Source organism: Trematomus bernacchii, unplaced genomic scaffold (genome assembly GCF_902827165.1).
Source record: "Trematomus bernacchii unplaced genomic scaffold, fTreBer1.1, whole genome shotgun sequence".
Classification (NCBI taxonomy): Eukaryota; Metazoa; Chordata; class Actinopteri; order Perciformes; family Nototheniidae; genus Trematomus; species Trematomus bernacchii.
Window position 1 is genome coordinate 14526841 of NW_022987739.1, and position 19190 is coordinate 14546030.

The 19190-nt window shown below is 41.5% G+C and overlaps 1 protein-coding gene across 1 annotated transcript in view; it reads right to left on the bottom strand.

Annotated features, from left to right (window-relative positions):
- The window catches only part of hmcn1 (hemicentin 1), an 80585-nt gene extending 61925 nt beyond the window's left edge, over nucleotides 1-18660 (bottom strand). The window contains exon 1 of the mRNA XM_034147735.1: nucleotides 18375-18660. Within this exon, the coding sequence (XP_034003626.1) occupies nucleotides 18375-18630 (256 nt within the window). The 5' untranslated portion in view covers nucleotides 18631-18660. The remainder of the gene's footprint in view (nucleotides 1-18374) is intronic.
- Nucleotides 18661-19190: the final 530 nt, after the last annotated feature.

The following is a 19190-nucleotide window of genomic DNA, read 5'->3' on the forward strand; positions in this document are numbered from 1 at the left end:
GTGCAAGCTTAGGTGTTTAGCAGTCTTATTGCCTGTGGAATGAAACTGTCTCTGAGTCTGGTGGTTTTAGTCCTGATGCTGCCGTAGACGGCAGCAGACAGAACAGTTTGTTGCTGGGGTGATGGGGGTCTTTGATAATCATGTGGGCCTTCTTCCTGAGCTGCTGGGTGTAGAGGTCCTCCATGGATGGCAGCTCCGTCCTGGTGATGTGCTGTGCAGTTTTACCACCCTAGTCTGTAGAGTCTTACAGTTGAGGGCGTTGCAACTGCCTTACCAGGCCGTGATGCAGCCGGTCAGGATGCTCTCTATGGTGCACCTGTAGAAGGTCAGGATACTCTCTATGGTGCACCTGTAGAAGGTCAGGATACTCTCTATGTTGCACCTGTAGAAGGTCAGGATCCTCTCTATGGTGCACCTGTAGAAGGTCAGGATCCTCTCTATGGTGCACCTGTAGAAGGTCAGGATCCTCTCTATGGTGCACCTGAAAAAGGACAGGATCCTCTCTATGGTACACCTGTAGAAGGTCAGGATACTCTCTATGATGCACCTGTAGAAGGTCAGGATACTCTCTCTGATGCACCTGTAGAAGGTCAGGATCCTCTCTATGGTGCACCTGTAGAAGGTCAGGATCCTCTCTATGATGCACCTGTAGAAGGTCAGGATACTCTCTCTGATGCACCTGTAGAAGGTCAGGATCCTCTCTATGGTGCACCTGTAGAAGGTCAGGATCCTCTCTATGATGCACCTGTAGAAGGTCAGGATACTCTCTATGGTACACCTGTAGAAGGTCAGGATACTCTCTATGGTGCACCTGTAGAAGGTCAGGATACTCTCTCTGATGCACCTGTAGAAGGTCAGGATCCTCTCTATGATGCACCTGTAGAAGGTCAGGATACTCTCTATGATGCACCTGTAGAAGGTCAGGATACTCTCTATGGTGCACCTGTAGAAGGTCAGGATACTCTCTATGGTGCACCTGTAGAAGGTCAGGATCCTCTCTCTGATGCACCTGTAGAAGGTCAGGATACTCTCTCTGATGCACCTGTAGAAGGTCAGGATACTCTCTCTGATGCACCTGTAGAAGGTCAGGATACTCTCTCTGATGCACCTGTAGAAGGTCAGGATCCTCTCTATGATGCACCTGTAGAAGGTCAGGATACTCTCTCTGATGCACCTGTAGAAGGTCAGGATACTCTCTCTGATGCACCTGTAGAAGGTCAGGATCCTCTCTATGGTGCACCTGTAGAAGGTCAGGATCCTCTCTATGATGCACCTGTAGAAGGTCAGGATACTCTCTCTGATGCACCTGTAGAAGGTCAGGATCCTCTCTATGGTGCACCTGTAGAAGGTCAGGATCCTCTCTATGATGCACCTGTAGAAGGTCAGGATACTCTCTATGGTACACCTGTAGAAGGTCAGGATACTCTCTATGGTGCACCTGTAGAAGGTCAGGATACTCTCTCTGATGCACCTGTAGAAGGTCAGGATCCTCTCTATGATGCACCTGTAGAAGGTCAGGATACTCTCTATGATGCACCTGTAGAAGGTCAGGATACTCTCTATGGTGCACCTGTAGAAGGTCAGGATACTCTCTATGGTGCACCTGTAGAAGGTCAGGATCCTCTCTCTGATGCACCTGTAGAAGGTCAGGATACTCTCTCTGATGCACCTGTAGAAGGTCAGGATACTCTCTCTGATGCACCTGTAGAAGGTCAGGATACTCTCTCTGATGCACCTGTAGAAGGTCAGGATCCTCTCTATGGTGCACCTGTAGAAGGTCAGGATCCTCTCTATGGTGCACCTGTAGAAGGTCAGGATACTCTCTCTGATGCACCTGTAGAAGGTCAGGATACTCTCTATGATGCACCTGTAGAAGGTCAGGATACTCTCTATGGTGCACCTGTAGAAGGTCAGGATCCTCTCTATGGTGCACCTGTAGAAGTTGCAGAGTATCCTGGAGTCCATGTTGAACCTCCGCTGCCTGCAGAGGAAGAAGAGCCGCTGTCGAGCTGTTTTGGTGATGGTATTAGTGTGATGAGTCCATGTCAGGTCCTCAGTGATGTGGACACCTAGGAACCTGAAGCTGCTGACTCTCTCCACAATGAAAATGTGAAGGCCTTTACTGACTTTAAAAAAGACTTCCAATTCTTTCTGTCACTAATGCACCAAAGCTGATATCATCTACATGTCATAAACCAACATTTAGTCTAGATAATAAGAAGATAAAGGAGACAAAAGTGCTGATTGATTAATCACATAACTATCATGTTACTGGCTTTTCTTTGGTTGCAGACAAAATACTTGTTTTATTCATGTATTGTTTTGTTGTAATTTCAAAGTCTGCTTTGGATTTTGCCAAAGTGGGGCCATCTTTCACTTTACCATAAAAGGAGAGCCCCCACCTCTATATAGGGACAACATGGCCTCTCACAGTGTTTCTCAACTTACTTTGTTCTATCCCTTAATGAGCTGCTAAGCCCCTTCTTGAGTGAAACTGTGTGACTTCAGCCACTGCAGCTGTGCTGTGGAATGAGCCTGATGAGGGGCTGCACCAAGCACACACACGTAGGCACACACACATACAGACACACAAGCACACACACAAACACACACACTGCAGTTTTGCACATGCAAGCAGATTGGGCAACAAGGTTTCCCTTGTTGAAGAGAGGGCAATTACAGAGGACCCCTTACTTTTGAAAAAGGATATTGAAGTTGAACTGTTTTACAACAGCCTTAAACTTTGTCTAGAGGCCAGGAGCCAAATTAAGAAGAGTGCCAAAACTCTTTTAACATACTCAATGCTGAGAGCTTTTTATTTTCCTTCTGTCTTAAGTGATTTTTTTAAAGGAAAAGATTTAAGGCTGTTGAGTTTCACATAATTTTACACCACATGCAATGATGAATCAAAAGCCTTTTCTATTTCTTTTTTAAATGAGCATCACTTTACATTTCTTCTTGAAATGCACTCCACAGGCACCTTCAATTTCTATAATAACATACACAAAGAGGCAAGATCATTTTTCCAAATGACCCACTTTTTGGCATCCTTGTGAATCCTCAAGGTGGAGTGAAGGAACATTTGCTGCGATCAGAGGCACTTTTTATACTAACATGGCAATGTGTCTGGCCGCTCTGAACGGAACATGGATCTCCTGCCAAACTTTTGTGAAATGGAAAATCTGACATCTCTTTCCTTATGGGAGAAGTTCCCATGGCTGTATTCTTTAGACCGTTTTGGCGACGGTGATCCTAACCACAGCCACCTTCTTTACACCAGCACTATGGAAAACCAAAGCTAATACTCATGAACTCTAAACAGTATCAGACATCACAAACCCCAACAAGAAAAGCCAGGGGTTAAGTGCCTTGCCCAAGAGCACCTCATGGGTTTTGTGTAAGGCAAGGGGAACTCTTTACAGTATTTTTCCAAACACTATCAGAACCCTTTTTAGGCAAATCGAAAAATTCATTTTGAAAAACTCCCTTTTCGTACCACCTGAATATTCTAAATGAAACATGTTTGAGGACAAATGATGCTGACTCCTCCTACATGGCTACAGATATAATGGAAATCTTAATACAGTCTACTGGCTGCCACACAGGAAATAGTTTTAATGCTTTCTCTGTGATGACAAAGAACACATAAGTGGCATGAACATGGCCAACTGAATGAACTCAGTGAGAAAGAATGCTCTAGTCTAAAGTCTGACAAGTGGGAACAACAAAAGAGAGAAACAGACCTACACCTCATCCGCTTCTTCAATCTGTTGTGTTCTTGACACAAACAGACTTGAAATAAATGATCAAAACAAATACCTCCACTTTGATATTCCTCCAGCATTCATCCGTAATGCTGGCTGTAAAAGGACGCATCTGCATATCACGTGCAAGCTTAAACCCAGAAAGAAAGTCTAATGGGATGGAACATACTGGGCATCTGTCCAATGGCTAACTCCCTCTTACCTCCACTGACATTGGGCTTAAATTAATTTGCCTGGGTATCAATCAGGCATTCGTAACGGAGTGAGTTTCTCTTTCCTTAGAACATCAGCAGCAAGGAATCTCAAGGCCAATGCAATGAAAGGTCACAGCCGTTAAGGTCTTCCAACCATGGATTTTGGCATCCATTTATAAGACAGGAGAGCTTTGCAAGCTGCTACATGACAGACAATTGAAAATACATTGTACTGACATTTCTTCAAAGTTGTGACAATGATATGAGGAGGCACTTTGGGAAAGTTATGCTCTTTATATGCCCTGTGCCTCCAATACCTTCTGCCAAAGTGGGGAGTTTTTTTTAGCAGTGGCAGAAATTACACTTAGGCTACTGTCATTTTTTCATTCCTGAAGGCAAAGAGCAGGATTACCCCGGTTTATAAGAGCCATATTACAAAGCTCGAGAAAAACAGCACTGAAAACAACAGCTACCAAATGTACCATTCAATTCACTGGTCACTTCACTCATTCAGTTCATCAATTCCAGCAGCAAAACAGCCTCAATGGCGGTGATCTTTATAGGGGCCGGTTCATTCATGATTCAATATTTGAATTAACTAAACATACACAGGAAATATTGGTGAGTATTTTTTCCAGAGTAATTACTATTTTGCTCTGAAATAGTGATATTTAATCATTTTGGAGTGTATTTATTACTCATAGCTTCTAGAGTGCGATCAAAAATGCAGAGTCAATTCTATTGGAGTTAAACCATGACCACGCTGTAACGGAGGTGATCTCTGGGGCCATAGATCTCGGTCTGCGTTACGGATTATTAGCTTCATTATTGGCGAAGTATATTCATTTGTTCCACGCTAAAACATTGCACAGGAAGCATGTGATTATATGTAGTTTATGCATATATTTGTCACAATCTGTCTATGTTTTAGTTTGTCTGTCTCCGTTTCCTGTTTTAGTTTGAATAGTGTTCCCCCTCACTTCTTGTCTGTTGCTGGTGATTGCGTTCACCTGGTGCCCTGTGTTTCTCCTCCCTCCTCACCTGTGTCTTGTTGGTTTGATTAGTCCTGTGTGTATTTAGGTTCTGTTTTCCTGTTAGTGTGTGTGTGTGAGATCCTTGGTGCTGGTGACTGTGTTCACGTGAGACAGTCATATTGAGGCTGTGGCCGTTTCTCAATCGCGAGGATATTGGCTTCCAAGCCAATATTTCAAGGATGCTACGTCATCGAGTGCCGCCGAAGGACTGTTCCAATCTCCAGCATACTTGGAATTCCACCGAGGCCGCGTCCTTGGTTTGGGGGAAATTTCGAGGCTGCACATGGGTAGACTTCGCGACCTTAAAATCCCCACAATGCTTTGCGCATGGACCAATTTCCCCAAATCTGTGGCGGAAGATGTAAGGCGGGGCCTCTCATATGACGCACACCTGCACACTTGCTAGCCTGTTCCACTCTTCGTTTTCCGAATGCCAGGAAGTATTCTTGCCTTGCTTCTGAAGCAAGATGCTCGGCTCGGCTGTGCTACCAAGCCAGCATCCTCGCGATTGAGAAACGGCCTGTGTATCATGTACCACAAAGAGGAATAAATGCCCACACCGGGTTGTATTTGAACTCTCTGCCTCTGCCTCCTTGCTTGGTCGGGCCGCTCAATGGTCAGCTTCACACACGCCCACTCATGTTCCTTAAGCACTTTGGTTTATTGACCTTTTTTATTGTAAAGATCATTATGGTTCATTTATTCTATTCTGAGTAAAAATTACCTTCTATTGGGAGTAAATTACCTTCTAGTTGGAGTGAAATGACGTTCGATTGGGAGTAAAATGACCTTCTATTATGAGTAAATGGCAGTAGAGTTGTTTTTAATATACACTACATAGAGTAAATAACCATTAAGCAGAGTCAAATCTAAGCACATAATAGAGTAAAATGAACTCTAAAAATACAACTCTGAACAAAGAGTACATTTTACTCTATATAGGTTGGGACCAAATGTAATATTTTTAGAGTAAAATTTACTTCAATTTGAGTCAATTTTACTCAGAGAAATGTACTGTGTACCCAATATGACAATTATTCCAACTGATTCAATAACACACTGTATGTATGTTATTTACCAAAAAATTGTCAGGTAAGGAAAGCTCTTCAGCTCCCCCCATCCAAAAAACCCCAACAGGTTACACAACATAGCTGTTACAGCACTTAACAGCAACAGATGCTGTAAACACACACTGCTTTCTGTCATTCTGCTGACTCAGGGTAAAATCTGCCAGAAAGAGAGTGGCTGTAATTCTGTCCGTCAGCTTTGAGGCATAATTCACTTAATCAGCCCAACTGAGAAAACACATGTGAAACAGCACATAGGGCTATTAGTTTGGCACAGTAAGGAAAATGTCCAGCACCAAACATGCTGCATGAAAAGGAGCCAACATGTTTTTAGACACATATGTGAGGTAAGGCATGCAAGTCCATTTACAGCGTTATCAGAAATGAACACACTCACAAACAAATGTTTTGTGGACAAGAGGTCAACAATGTTATGCTATTAAATTACCTCATTATGAGCAGCCATCACTCTTAATAGAGTGCACACATATGTAATGTTTCTCTTGGGAATAGACAACAAAACGAAATAGGTCTCCGGACACTGTATGCAAACATGGGCAGCACTTAATTAACATTCTTTCTTTCATAATTGCTAATCCTCCTTTTATTCATAATGGTAACTATTAACTTTATTAACTATTAACTCTTTTATTCCTTTTTGATTGCCTTTTTGACAGAGACACCCTAAATTATATTTGCTGAAATTGGCCTGCTTTACTTAGACACAGTGGTGAAACCAGCCTTTAAACATTTTCCCAAGTAGGACATTTCTGCCTTGTGAAAAATAACACATGTTTTTTTTTACCAAGCTCATGTGTTGTCTACTTAAAGTGGGAAAGCACAGTTGGGCTGAAGTGGTTATTATTCCTCTCACAAGATAATAATCTCTGATTGGATTGAATCTCTGATAATGTATTGTGTTTACAGTGACCCAGCCATGTGCTCACTGCTACAAACAGTACAAAAAGATGTCATTTCGTCACACTGAGCCCAACTCATACACATTTTACTATTATAAGGTTTGAGATCATTTATCTAATAATGTATTAAACATTTAGAAAATTGTGTGGACAGCGTACAGTTTACAAATGTCCATTTCCTGTCAGCCGTCTGTCGAGTATATTGTCTGCAATGCATCACAGACTGCCAATATTCCTGGAGATTGGATTGCAAATCAGTCAGCAGGCCACAAAACCCATGCTCAGTCTTGCCTCTGTATTTTCTCTCTCCCAATTTTCTTTCGGTCCCTTAATACTGTGCCTTACTATGTGTCTCCCTCTTTTCCTACTTGCCCTTGCTCTTTCAAACAGCATCTTTTAACCTGCCTGACTTCAACAGCTGCTATCTAATGATGGAGGTTTAGCCTGGAGCACGGAGCTGACGACAGGCTTCATTTCAAACCACCACAAACTGAACTTGTGTTAGTACCGACAGAGAGACAGAGAGCATGCAGGACCACCAGGCAGCTAAACTCTGCGAGCTGGGGCGCTGCCTCTTGTTTCACTTTATTTTACACAATTGGATGTGTCTCGGGTATATGCGCCCCAAACCCACAGACCTCTAATAATGGCACTCACAATTTCAAATAATTCCACAAAGCCTTTCACACATAAACATAAAGTGAAACCCTATTGATGCACAAACCACACACCGGCATGTAATCCCTCCCAGATGCATGTCCTGATGGATAGCGTGATCCGAAGACAGCTCCAAACTAATCCATCTGGCTTGATAACTGCATTGTGCCAGAGACAGGACAAAGAAGAGGATGCAACCCAATAAGCGTTTTAATTACGTTTGTGTCATATGTGTGGTTCTGAGGTAAAGCCAGTCATGGAACCAGGAAACATGGGGAACTTGCCGCAACTAGAAGACTCCCCATCTGTGTTTGTATATGTTTAAGTGTGTTTACACTTCAAAAGTAATAATAAATACAATTCTGAAAAAACAAATACATCTGTATGATGTGTACCATTGATGTACACTTTAAATATGAATTGGTTTATCAACATTTATATTGCAGTTAGAGCTTCTGCTTGGATTCAGTTTGACAATGTAATAGAGAGGCGAAGTCCCTCCCTTTCCGGGGGAGCTCCATGGGACCTTATTTCGGAAAAATTATGTATTGAAGTCAATGGCGAGAGAAAGATTATCGTTCGATCCCGTTTGAATTGTGCCACGAATTACACATATGATGTTTGTCAATTTAAAAGATAATTTTGCAAGTCAAAAAAATTAAAATGTGTCGTAAAACTGTGAAGTAACACTTTTTTTTGTATGAAACCGCTCAATGACCTACATCTCCCGTCTCGCACCAACACCAAGATGGCCGTCACGTTGGCACATTTCACTTCTTTCTTTCAGAATGAGGCGAAAAGTATTAAAAGAAGTGAAAATCACTACAAGTCTGGGCATGTTGAGAGCTGTACATACACAAAAGGGGAGTTAGTCGGTTCCGTAAGAGCCAGCATGCGGGACCGGGGTTCTGGGATTTGTAGTCTTTCTAGTTGCGTATTTGTTCATAGTCTTATATTTCAACAGTTTTACGACAAACTGTGACACTTTGACATGGAAATTATTTTTTAAGATTGACAAACATCATAGGCCTATGTGTAATTCGTGGCACAATTCAAACGGGATCGAAAGATAATCTTTCTCTCCCCATTGACTTCAATACATAATTTTTCCGAAATAAGGTCCCATGGGTCGGAAGTAGATGGGCGGGACTTCGCCTCTCTATAAAGGTTAATCTTTACAACATTAACAAACGGTTAAAGACTGTCAACAAAGCTTTCATTTAGAGCAACCAATTTGTCACCAAAAGAAACCACTTCAAATGTTACCAATTAGATATATGTGTACCCATCAGCTCGCTCCTGGGCAGTTTGTCCTTAGTTTTGTCTATGCCTCATGAAAAAACATAATTATTATCCATTATCACCTTGTTTATATATGTATGGGGTATTTTGCTGTAAGAGAAAAGTTTGAAATTCCCAATCAAATAGTTTGTTTGTGTTTTATTCCCGGTGAAGTTGTAGTTTTTTGGACAGTTTCTATTCTCACACACATCCATGTATTATTACTGGGCTTTAACACAGCAGCCCCTGCTTTCCTGTACGCCTTTTAATTTCTAAAAATGTCTTTCTGATGTCAATCATGATTTGTTCAGGATGTCCCACGTCACGCTTTTGAGAATTCTCTGACCAAAGTATGGTCTGCAGTTTTTTGGAACCGATGTGGCATCATGTAGGACTGAATATGTCATTATGCAGAAAAGATTGCAAGGGCCTCTCAGATACATTTGTTATATGGGGCTGTAAAGGCAAATGGCTTTGGCAGAGATCATACTTTTGTGCTTCTCCACAGTATTCCTAGAATACCAAAAGGCGGAAAGAGTTATAATTTTCGAAAAAGCCTGTCGGACCTTGTCTTCAAGGTTGACTTTAGACCTTGCCTGATTTTGAATGGTCTGGTCTTGACTTTTTTGGTTTCTGGGTCAAGCTATGATAAATCTTCTTAAAGGTCTTTGTCATCTTCACCCGTGAAAAATGTTAAACTCCAAAACAAACAAGTCATGGTCATAAGTCATGGGGGAATCTTTTCACCAAGAAAACAACAGCTTACAAAAACAAAGTGATAACAAACCTGATCCCACCTCTGATGGGTAGTGTTGGGCAAGATCTCCCTTTACCATAACGCATCACAGCAAAGAGGTAGGACAGATGTTCATTATATTACCTTGACAACATATTAGGGATGAGCGGGAGGACTGGAGAAGAGGATAAAAAAGACAAAGCGGTGGCTTAGAGAGGCATCGGAAAGAGTTAAGCCTTTAAATGCCTCTAACTGAAAGGGCACGGGCAGCAGACACACAGAGAACCTTGTGACGATTCTACGGATGGCCTCCATTGTAAAAATACAAGCCAAAACCTTGAGACTTGGCTGAGGGTGATTCTATGATTCACTCTAAAATAAATAACCTTTACATTTAAATGTGGCCTTTTAACTGCATAAATGTACCTCAATAAAGTGGAATGCTTTAAATTAAATTGCGACAACCTCAACATTTTAACCACAACACTTTAAAGCTCATTAGTCATTATTTTATGAGTGATGGTAAATTCCCAGTGTGCTCCCAAGGAACTGGGTGGTGTTTTCTAAGTTGTGTGCTTCTTTTGTTTTACTGAGGAAATTCTAATTGTGCTTGCTGAGCAGATCAGCACTGCCGACCACACACAGATGCACACTCAGAAGTCTGAGGCACTTGTTTCAGCCGAGCGCCTTCAAAAGTGCTGTTGCATGTGATAATCCAAAAATACAAGTTATAAATTATTATAAAAGTGGATTATTCTAGTCTTTTGAGGTTACCAAAACAGTTGACCATGAGCTCAGGATGTGTGATCAGGTTGAAACAGGAAACCAGGTTCATCATTATGATTTTAGTTTTCTTTGTATTGTTTCTGTTCTGATTTTATGTAAAGCGTCTTTGAGCATTAGGAAAAGCGCTATAAAAATCCCATGTATTATTATTATCATAAATAGCTCAGGTTTCACACACAATGTTACTGCATTTATGGGGACAACAGAGTTGAACTTGTACATTATTTTTGAGTTTATAAGTGCATTATGCTATACATTAGAATTCTGAAAACCAAGAAAGTGTGTTTTGGCAAAACATTTTTGAAAAACGCTGCTCTGAGGTGGTCTTCATGATACATGACTTCCCCCAGAGTAGGCATGGGGCAGAGGGCACTGAGAGCCTGACCTTCAGCCTTGCAGCCAGTAATTCAGATATAAAAACACATTTGCCACAATTAAAAACTACACAGGCCTCCATGTCACTCAAACATTTAAGATGCCTAGTGGTTTCCCTTTTTCTTCAATCCCTTGCTTCCATCTTTAAGCCGTGCAGACCCAGAAAGCATCGTAGAGATTTGGCTCACGGCCAAAACTGCCAGCAAGCCGACACTCATGAGCCTTCTTCCACAGCAGCCCATGAGCTCATCTTGTACACACTGTCACTATAAACCTCCTGCTCAGGTATCTTCCTGTGATAATAAGATCGTTAAACTTTTACAAGGCATAATGTCTCGTAATAAAGCTGGCCTAGGAGACGGAATTTGATTAACGCAACACAAATTGACATTTCTGGCAACAACACTGACAGATTATCACCTTATAAAGAAGGAGAACGTGTTAGCAAACTGTTTCCTATCTACGTATTCAACAAAAGTACAAGAACATTAATATTAATTTGAGGTTGTGGCACACTGACATATGTTACTCCAATGTTCACACTCATTGACCTCTCTTTTGTATGTATGAGGATCATAAAGCACTAATAAATGCCTGTGTGTGGTGGTGAATACAGAATAACTCAATAAACGAGTTGTCTGACTGAAGCACAACACTCTGGTATTAAAGGCTTGACAGTAAATGTCATTCTAAAGAAACTAACCAATCTCCTAAATCCTAACATGTGTTTCAACTAAAATGTACATAAACAGCTTACACAGTAAAGAAAGTGAGCTCATGCATGCCATACCGATCCATGTCAATGTTCAACTCTGGCACCAGATCTAATGTGTTCCAAATGAATCCTCAAGGCCCTCAAAAGTATGACGTAAAACAACGCAATCATAAGAATCTGCCTTTAATAGACTTTTATGAAAAATGCCTCCTAAAAAACAATGTCTAGACATCGATCTGTAGACTCTGAACTGACTATAAAAATGAGGGAAGCCCTCATTAATGGTGCAACAGTAAAAGTGCTGAGGCTCTTTCTATTATTATGAGTAATAAAGCACCAACAAATGCTGACTGAAAATGCTAACATGCAACACAGTTTATATATACCTGTATATACGTTATATGGCTGGCAATGAGCAGCTAAAAACTATCCTTGGATTTCAGGGAAGTGATTGTGGGACCTGAGATTTTGTTATAGAATCGTTAAATGGGTCAGTATGTTATTGATAACTATATTAGACATATAGTTCTGAACACGATATGTTGGGCCACTGGCTGCACTACTAACATAAGGCAAGCAGTGGCAGCTGTTATCAAAATCACCTGACTTGCCTCGGGTGATCAGCTCTTTTAGATAAATGGATGTGGAGCGACTGGCTGCCGGTGGACACATGGTAAGAGTTAGGGATAGGTCAGGTAAACATGTCTGCCCCAGAACACATCTGAGACAGGCAATAACATGTACATTTGTGACACAGAAGGAATAGACTTTAAAAGATTGTTCTTTTCTGTGTAATCTTAAATAATACTTTTGCCGGCATGTTGTTTCAGGTCCTACTGAGGTAAAGAAATATGATCCATCACCAAAACACTGCACAATGGATTATAATATTATGAGACAGGATGTTACGAGTCTGGAAAGCTATCACAGTTTAAATCATTCTGTCCTGTTCACAAAAAAACAGCAAAAACATGCCAATCATCGACTTCCAATTGTACTGCGGCAAAAGTTGAGCCAGGTTGAATGTTTGAGATGGTACGAATAGAGTGGCGTCATTTTAAAAGAATGCCGAATGAATTCCCATTGTCTACATCATTTTGTACTGCTGTCACATAATCAACTTTCTAAGTCTGGTGAGATGAAAAACATATTTAGTGGTATTACATTAGCCCTTCCTATTCTTCCTTTCTATCTCAATTATTTCACCCCTACAGCAGAGTGTCCTATAAAAGTACCCAGTCTATTCATCCACTTTTTCACTACTGCAGCCTGTCTAACGTGTCCGCCTCCACGCTCAGACAGTTACCTGAGAGATACTGGAAAACAAACAAAAAAGCTATGAACAAAAGGTCAAGACAATATTGAGTGCCCAGACGGTGATGTCGAAGAGCCTTGAAGTTCATGACCCGGGCACAGGCACCCTCAGGACCTCAGGATGAGGCTCAGAATTCAACAGATGTTGAAAAACAAATCCACAGCCTGGAGGGAAACAAAGCAAACATGGTGGAGAGTACAAAGTACCAGAAACGTTTGACACAAGGGTAATTCAGGTCAAACACAAGGTCAACTACCTGCGACCACACCAGCAACATCCTCTATTCATAATAGCCTTGGAGTCCCTTAATCCTTTTTACGTACATTTGTTAACTGGGAACCAAATGGGCAACATTCCAAGTGTTCCTGAAGCAGCCCTCAGGTATGTGCTGCCTTCCTAGATGAAAGGGGATAAACTGCTGAGTACCAATTACAAAGCTAAATAGAGTTAAAACTATAGCACTAAGGCACTTCAGAAGGTCCATGTACAGTCCAAAAATTAAAGGCCATTTTAATATTCTAGGGCAACTTGAAACAGAGACACACATTGTAGTCTGCCACGCTCCTCTCTCCTCCTCTAATCCTCCAAAAACCTCCACCTCTCTCTTTTGGCATTCCTGCCTAATAGCATCATTATTGACTGTGTCCAGATAAACGCAGGCACCTTGTAATCTCACACGGGCGGGGAGGTTCAGAAAACTGCTGCTCTGGAAAGAAGGAAACAAAGGGAAAAGGGGACGGTGGAAGAAGACGCTGAACACCAACAAAGAGAACTCTGAGATGAGTGCCTTTGATCATTCAGAGGAGGTAGAAGCAATCCCGTCATCTTCTCTCATCACACCACACCCAAAGCTTTGGTCCAGCTCCTTCTAACTAAAGTTTACTGGCTGGAGAAGGGTTGCAAGACAGGCCATCAACCAATATACATAAATCACAGCTGAAACAACCACTTGATAGCAATTACATTGAAGACAAAGACATCGGTGATTGATTTCCTTTTGGAAATTCAAAATCTGCGTCTGAATTTCTATATGTAAGCTAGATGATCATAGGCTGAAATCACCCAGTTAGTCTCTCTCTGTTTGGCCTGTACCATTCCTTGTGCATTTTCTTGAACACATCCAGTACAATCAAAACGTTTTAGGAAGGAGATACAGTATGTTCGTTTTCCCTCCAGGAAAATCTGTTCAAAAGTGAACTTTATGATCATCATCAACCCTAAATCATAAAGGGAATGATATAATCAGTTGGCACATACTGTGAAATAAATGGCCTGAGAAATAAAGGCATTTCTTAGGCTGTTATATCAGCCTTAGGAAGTCAAAATCTTTGTCCAGAGGGTAGGAGCGTACATTTTCCATACCTCTACCTTTTGTTCTAAGAGATTCTGAGAGTGTTCACTTCCATAGTGGGAGCAGCATTTGGGAGGTGTTACTACTTTTAGAAATGAGTATCCCGTAGAGAACAATGCAGAAGAAAAACAACTATAAGTAAAGGCAAGAAAAGTGCAAAGGCTGAGCACAAAATATTAAATTATTTATTTAAGTGTAGGCTCCTTTGCTTTCTGGCATTTAAAACTGCACAACACTGTGAACCAATATGGAAAAAAGATAAAGTGTGCCACTTTGATATGGATGCAATCACCTTCAAATTAAAGGACTGAGCCAGAACAAACAACAACCGTATAGTCATCTTAAAATCTGTATAGTAAACAGCTAACACAACAAAAAAGAATCACAGGCTCAGGTTTCTGACCCGTTTCAAATGTTGCTAATTAAACACTCACACAAGCAAGAACGTAAAGAGACACAAACACACCCTCTCACAGCAAGGTAGTATTTACAAGGACGAGCACGTGTGTAAGTACGTCAGCAGAGCCACGAAGAACGTAGAACCACAGAGGGCTCTGGAAACTAATCTGCGGAAACGTGAACAGCACACACACATAAACACACTTTAATTCATGCCAACTCATTCTTCACAACACATTCTTCACACCTTGTAGATTGTCTTATTATAATGGTTAATTGGAGAACTGCACAATTGAACATACATTCTGGGATAAATGCAGCATTTCCTGTCTTGGTAATGGTAAGAGTGTTGTGAAATAAAGTTTATTTGGCTGTAAACTTTCAAATAAATGGTCCACAAGTCCAGAGCATCTGCTTGCAATACACCTTTCACTACTCCACCCAAGACTGGATTTCTTAATAACGGATTGTTCATTGCTCTTTGGACGTCAGCGACTGAATATAGATGGTCACCGCTTTTTTTTAACAGTTATTTGTGGTAGAGAATCATAACGGTTCATTTTAAAAGCAACTAAGGGTATATTGATTAATTGCCATGCTTTCAGACTGCAGTGCTGAACACACAACCTCTGTGCCTCAGTAAAATGACTTGTGAAGTATCCTCTTGCTTTCTCTCTTTCTTTCTCTCCCTGCAGGATGGAGGAAAGGGGGGAGGCTTCCTGACTGATCTTCCCACACAAGCCTGACCCCAATATCCAGGCATCCTCCTGACACTCTTGCTTCACACACACAGACAAGCACCCACACACACAGGCAGCGAGAAACACAGATACACAAACACACTCTCTAATGTTTACTGTGTCAGATTGCAGTGTAAATAAAGGGGAAGCTCCGGCCTCTGATTTAAAGGGAGCCAAATCAAACAGGAGGGACTACGTTATCGCACTGGGTCGGATGTAAAGTGGAGGAATTGGATCTGTGTCAGAATGAAACAAACCCTATAAAAAGTTCCTAGGAAAACAAAACTAGTGCTCTATGAGGGTCTGGGATATTTTTGCAGAAGGACAAAAAGCAAAGCAGGGGCAGAACAACATTTGGGGAAATGTTCAGCTACCCCTGCTTGCAGTGTGCTGTGCTAATCATTCCTCTATTCCCCTGGGGGTTTTGGAAAACACATTCTGACATCCTCGTAAACATTTTAAGAAGCAAACGAAATCACTTGGTTGTGAGACGCAGGACAAAGAGAAGTCAACTTTTAATTACTGATTCAAGCTGTTACTGTTTACTGTAAGAGGAGAATGGTATATTACTTCCTAGTGACAGTAGTAAAAAAACTGCAATTCATCGCGCCTTGAGGTCGCGTTCAGGTTGTCATCACAGTATTCTTTCCCTACTTTTGCTTTGTCCAAGAAACAATACATGACAGCTTTTAAATCACCTGCTAATGATCTAGGATTGACATCCCCCCCCCGAGGCACACGATGAGGAATTCACCAATGTTACACTTGTGTATTCTGTTCATATTTATTCCTTGAAAATAATTATTATTCTAGGCACAGAATCTATGATTAAAGAATTTCATAAGAATTTGTGACATGCTGAAATTCAGCAGAGGAGAGCAAACATCTGGAAAAGGAATCTATCTCTCTACTACACATCATCTCTGTCGATTAATCTTGTTTTTTTCTCTATGCAGTGTATTGAAGTTAAACCAAGTACATTTGAAATATATATACCATGAAGTAGTGAGGGGGAAACATATGAAAAGTCTTAAATAACATTTTGGCAGGATATTACACATATACCGCAAAACGTAGAGTCCATGGTAAGAAGTATTTGTAGTACGTTATACCCTAAAGTGCGTAAAGACTACTTCAGACTGCAACAAACACAGCCTGCTGCTCTCTGGTTCTGTTGACCTCTATAAGGATTATCCAAAGGGGTGTTTCTGTAGAAAGAGTGTACTTGTTTCTTTTCTTTTTTACTGATGCAACCCACTATACACTTATAGTGCTGCTGTAACACTTCAAATGTAAGGTCTATCTTATCTCTTATCCTAGTACACACTTGAGCGTTACCTCTTTGCTCATGCTGTTAACGGAGCATTTTTGCACGGGGTGGCATCAAACTGTCTCACCTTAAAACCAGCACACAAACCCCCATGACCAGGGCCTTCCCTCCCTACAGGCCGATCATGCAGGCTGCATGGGGCCTCACATTGCGCAGGGGGCCTCGCGCAGGGGGCCTGGGCTTATGAGCTCGGCTTGTGCGCAGTTCTCAGCGCAGTTCTCAGCGCAGTTCTCAGCGCAGTTCTCCGCGCATTCTTTATTTACCATTCATTCAAGTATGTTATGCCTTTGATCTGCTAATGTACAGGAGGAAGAGTGATAAACTGTCTGTCTAGTTGGCTTACATAACAGTTAAAGTTTACAGCCTAAAAAACATGGATAATTTCTTCCCCTTTTATTCATTTTTATGTCAATTTGCACATTTCATGGTGATGCTCAGCCTCTCCCCTTAACTCCTAACAGTCATCATCATGTCAACCACAACACAGAGAAATACTGATAGAAATGTGTGTGTAGTTGTTGATACATTGCTGACAGAGGGAACTACATTTGAATACAGATTTAATAAATATCAGTTTTTGAGCAAGTAATAAGCATGTTTTGTCTTGACTATATTACAACTATATTATAATAAAATAATATAGTATTTATATTATTGAATTGATTATGATTATGATTATGATTATTAGTAGAAGTAGTTTATTTGCATTAACTATATTTTAATCTTTTTGAGGCTAGTGTTTGGCAGGAAATGCAGACGTATTCACCTGTAAACGCAAACTGAACGACATACATGCACATTTACCATTTACCTCACTGTATAAAAAAGTAACTGTGTTGATTTGCAAAGTACTTTGTTTCCAAAAAATGTTTCACTCCTGTCGGTTGGGGGGCCTCATCTCACAATGTCGCTTGGGGCCCCAAGTTGGCCAGGGACGGCCCTGCCCATGACATGGCATCACAGCAGGATGTGATGCTGCTTTTGCAAGAAGATAAGTGACCTCTCCACCCTCCTCAGAAAATAATAGAGGGACTTTTACATCCTTAGAAAAAGTCTCACCATCACCAAAATGTTCAAACTCCAAAGTGAGCTCCAGTAAAGTTGTGGTTGTGTTGGTAAGGAAACATTTTACCTGGAAAGTGATGTACATTGATGCATTGAATGTATGTACCAATAGCTTTGTTTGCAATTACCATATAGCACTGCCAATGAGGGATACATCTGAGTAAAATGTGATTCCTGAATATTTAACACTAATTGTTTAGAACTTCTTATTTGACATGGCAGTTTGCCTGCACCTCTGACCTACAAGCCGGGGTTACTGTTAAATAGCCCAATTATATATATTCTAGGCATGATTAGCTGTTGAGAATGAGAGAGAACCCAGAGGTGATAATAATCATCAAGCTGCATTGCAAACCTAAAGCTACACACTAACCCTGGCGGAATGCTAATGATAGTGACCGCCAGGCTGAACATCTGTGTGCGGAGACAAAATCCCCCAGAGTCCTTCCTCTGGAGGTGTGAGGAACATTAGGCATTCAAAGGGCGGATTGTGAGCAAACTATCACATTTCTCACTTTCTGTGTGCTTTTGTTGTCACAGCAGAGTAAACTCCAAATAAGTGATCAGAGGTTTTGCAAAAAAAAACACAAATGTCATGCATTGCAAAGTAACATAATTGTACACCACATAGTTTCATTACATTACCTGGATCGTGGAAGGGGACCAGGGCAAAGTTATACAGATTTTTCTTCGGTCTGTTCAGGGATGTTTCCAAAATCTTGGACGCGCCCTCGATGACCTGCACCAGGTCGTCGTACATGGAGCCGGTCACATCGAAGACGAATGCCAGGGTGGATGCCCCCTCCGGGATGTCCTCCGTTGTGGCCGGGGTCCCTGTGTCCTGTCCGGCAGAAAACGCCACTGACAGCGCGAGGGACAGCCACACTAATGTGCTGCCCATTTCAGATCCAAGATGCTTCTCAAGCAAAGTTCTTAGATATGTTCTTCTGGCCAGTGCGAACCTTAAGGTAGCTCTCGAGATAAAGGTAGAGACATCAGGCTCTTAAAATTGACTGAAATGTATAAGGAACAATTAACAAAGGGATACAGGAATCTCAGAGTTTTCGTGCGCTTCTTCTTCTGCAGTTTCTCACTTCTTCGCAGCCTCTCACTTCTCTGTGAACTAAACCAAGCAGTCCCAGCAGCTGCAGCTGTGCCTGTCGTCTGTTGTCTGCAGAGTCAGGAGCCCTTGTTCAATCAGCTCTGTCATACAAAGACCACCTCTCAGCTGGGCAGAAAGTCTCCAAGGCGCAGACAACCCCATGCAGAAAAGCGCTGCTCTGATTGGACGAGATGCTTTGGAATTCGAGGGATCCTGGGACTAATTTTCTTTGCGGCGTTACACAAAGAGATGTTTCCCGTGGTCAAATACATAAGGTCGTAAATGCATTATATTGTTGGATTTACATGCAAGTAAGTCTTTTTGGAGAGGGGGGTTCAATAATGAATCTGAAGTTATTA